We start from the raw sequence: 1572 nt of genomic DNA, 5'->3' as shown, positions 1-1572 counted from the left end.
GCGATGGTACAAACTCTCACATCACCAATCAGCAAACCGAAGGCGTGGAGACCGCAACACTCACAATGTCCAACCATCAGAGTTGAGGTGGAGGCCGAGGCGAGAGTGCGAAGAGTGGCACAAGCACGTCGAGCTGTGCGCGGCCGAGCGGGAATGTGTGAAGCTGCAGCCGATCGACGACAGCGAAGATCAGAAGAGCAGCGACGAGGATGAAGAGGAAGAGGACGGGGTCGTCAAGGGTACGGGGTACGGGTGCGAAGTGGCCTCGGGCAAGCATGATGACGATACCACCACTCAAGATTTGAGTGGCGACAGCGGCGAAGACGAAGACCTCGCCAACGCTCTGGGTTGTCTCCTGTCCGTGTGAGGCCTTGGCACTTTTCATAAAAACCTTGCAAGCTCCGACAGCTCGATGTAGCTCCGAACCGGTGGGCGAACTCAACCGTTGTCACGCACCGTTCACGAGTGAGCGTCTTGTTCCGACCACAACGCGAGGCAGCTGGGCGGAACAGAACCACCGCAAGAAAGAGAGAAGAGCGAAGCGAGGGGAATGGCGGTGGGCGTGGAGGACCTGCCGGCGGAGGTGTGGGCCATGCGATTGTGTTTGGGTCCATTGTGGAAGCAAGTGTTTTGGCTTATCAGAAGACCAGACAACGGTTTGAGGCACAAACAGAAACGATGACATCGCCGTTAGGGGCCACGGTCACGAAGTTGGGGTCCCAGAGGTGGTCTGGCTGCTGATAGCCCGGCGTGCCAAAGGCGCAGAGGAGCTCAAACTCGCGGCTCCACACCTGTACATCGGTGATTGCCTTGGTCCACCACCAGGATGTTGCCAGCAGCATCCAAGTCCACGCTTGAGGGTTTGCAGGGCTCCTTGTCTCCTCTCAAAGTACCCCTGAAGTCTCGAATGAATTGCCCCTTGGGACTCCACACTGTCACTTTGTGGCCGTAGAAGTCGGCGATGAGGAAGTTGCCCGTGAAGGGGTCGACAGCAATGTAGCAGACCATGGCCTTCTGCAGCGGTTTATGAGAATTGGCAGCAATAAGGATTTTATTAAAACAGCGTGGTGGTCATCAGGAAGTGCCGTAATGCACCAAGTAGAAGGTGCTGCCCGCCTGACCGAGGTTAAAAAAGTCATTGCCGTCGGTGTTCAGCTGGACCACTGCATCAGGTGCTCCCTCCAGTTGGGGCAGGTCCTCGCTGAATGGATCTTGAAACGGTATTGAGGTGGCCCAAAACTCGGCCCAGCTGGCACACCCGTCGTTAATGGAGAAGTTCTCAAAGGTGCTCCAAAACTGCTGCCAGCTGGCGATCCCATAGGCTGCCTGCCCGACGATTGCTGCCACTATTGCCTGCCACACTATCAGCTACAGCCAGGCCACCACGGGGCCAAAGAGTTGTCCAGTACCTCTTTGAGGGAGGAAGCTGTAAACAATCACCTCTGTGGAGCCCTGCTCACACTGCCAGATGATCGCACCGCCCTGGGCAAAGAGGCTGGCCAGGGGCCACTGGGCAGTCACCTTTGCCATGTCCGGGTGGAAGGTGTAGTCATTGCAGAAGTATCGCTAGTC

General features: G+C 56.9%; 2 protein-coding genes across 2 annotated transcripts in view; one reads left to right on the top strand and one right to left on the bottom strand.

Moving 5' to 3' along the window:
• Positions 1–94: 94 nt before the first annotated feature.
• On the top strand, positions 95–367 carry ACA1_137930 (uncharacterized protein; the record flags this gene model as incomplete). Its single annotated transcript, XM_004340381.1, has 1 exon — positions 95–367. A coding segment is annotated over one exon (273 nt), but the record flags the coding sequence as incomplete, so codon positions are not given.
• Positions 368–1074: 707 nt separating this feature from the next.
• Positions 1075–1572, bottom strand: part of ACA1_137820 (elongation factor Tu GTP binding domain containing protein) — a gene marked incomplete at both ends in the record, with an annotated part of 848 nt that continues 350 nt past the window's right edge. Inside the window, 2 exon segments of the mRNA XM_004340380.1 lie at positions 1075–1368; positions 1384–1495. Coding sequence (XP_004340428.1) covers positions 1075–1368; positions 1384–1495 — 406 coding nt within the window.

The sequence above is a fragment of the Acanthamoeba castellanii genome (assembly GCF_000313135.1).
Source record: "Acanthamoeba castellanii str. Neff unplaced genomic scaffold scf7180000084703, whole genome shotgun sequence".
In the NCBI taxonomy this organism is placed as follows: Eukaryota; Discosea; order Longamoebia; family Acanthamoebidae; genus Acanthamoeba; species Acanthamoeba castellanii.
This window is presented reverse-complemented; position numbering and strand designations above follow the sequence as displayed.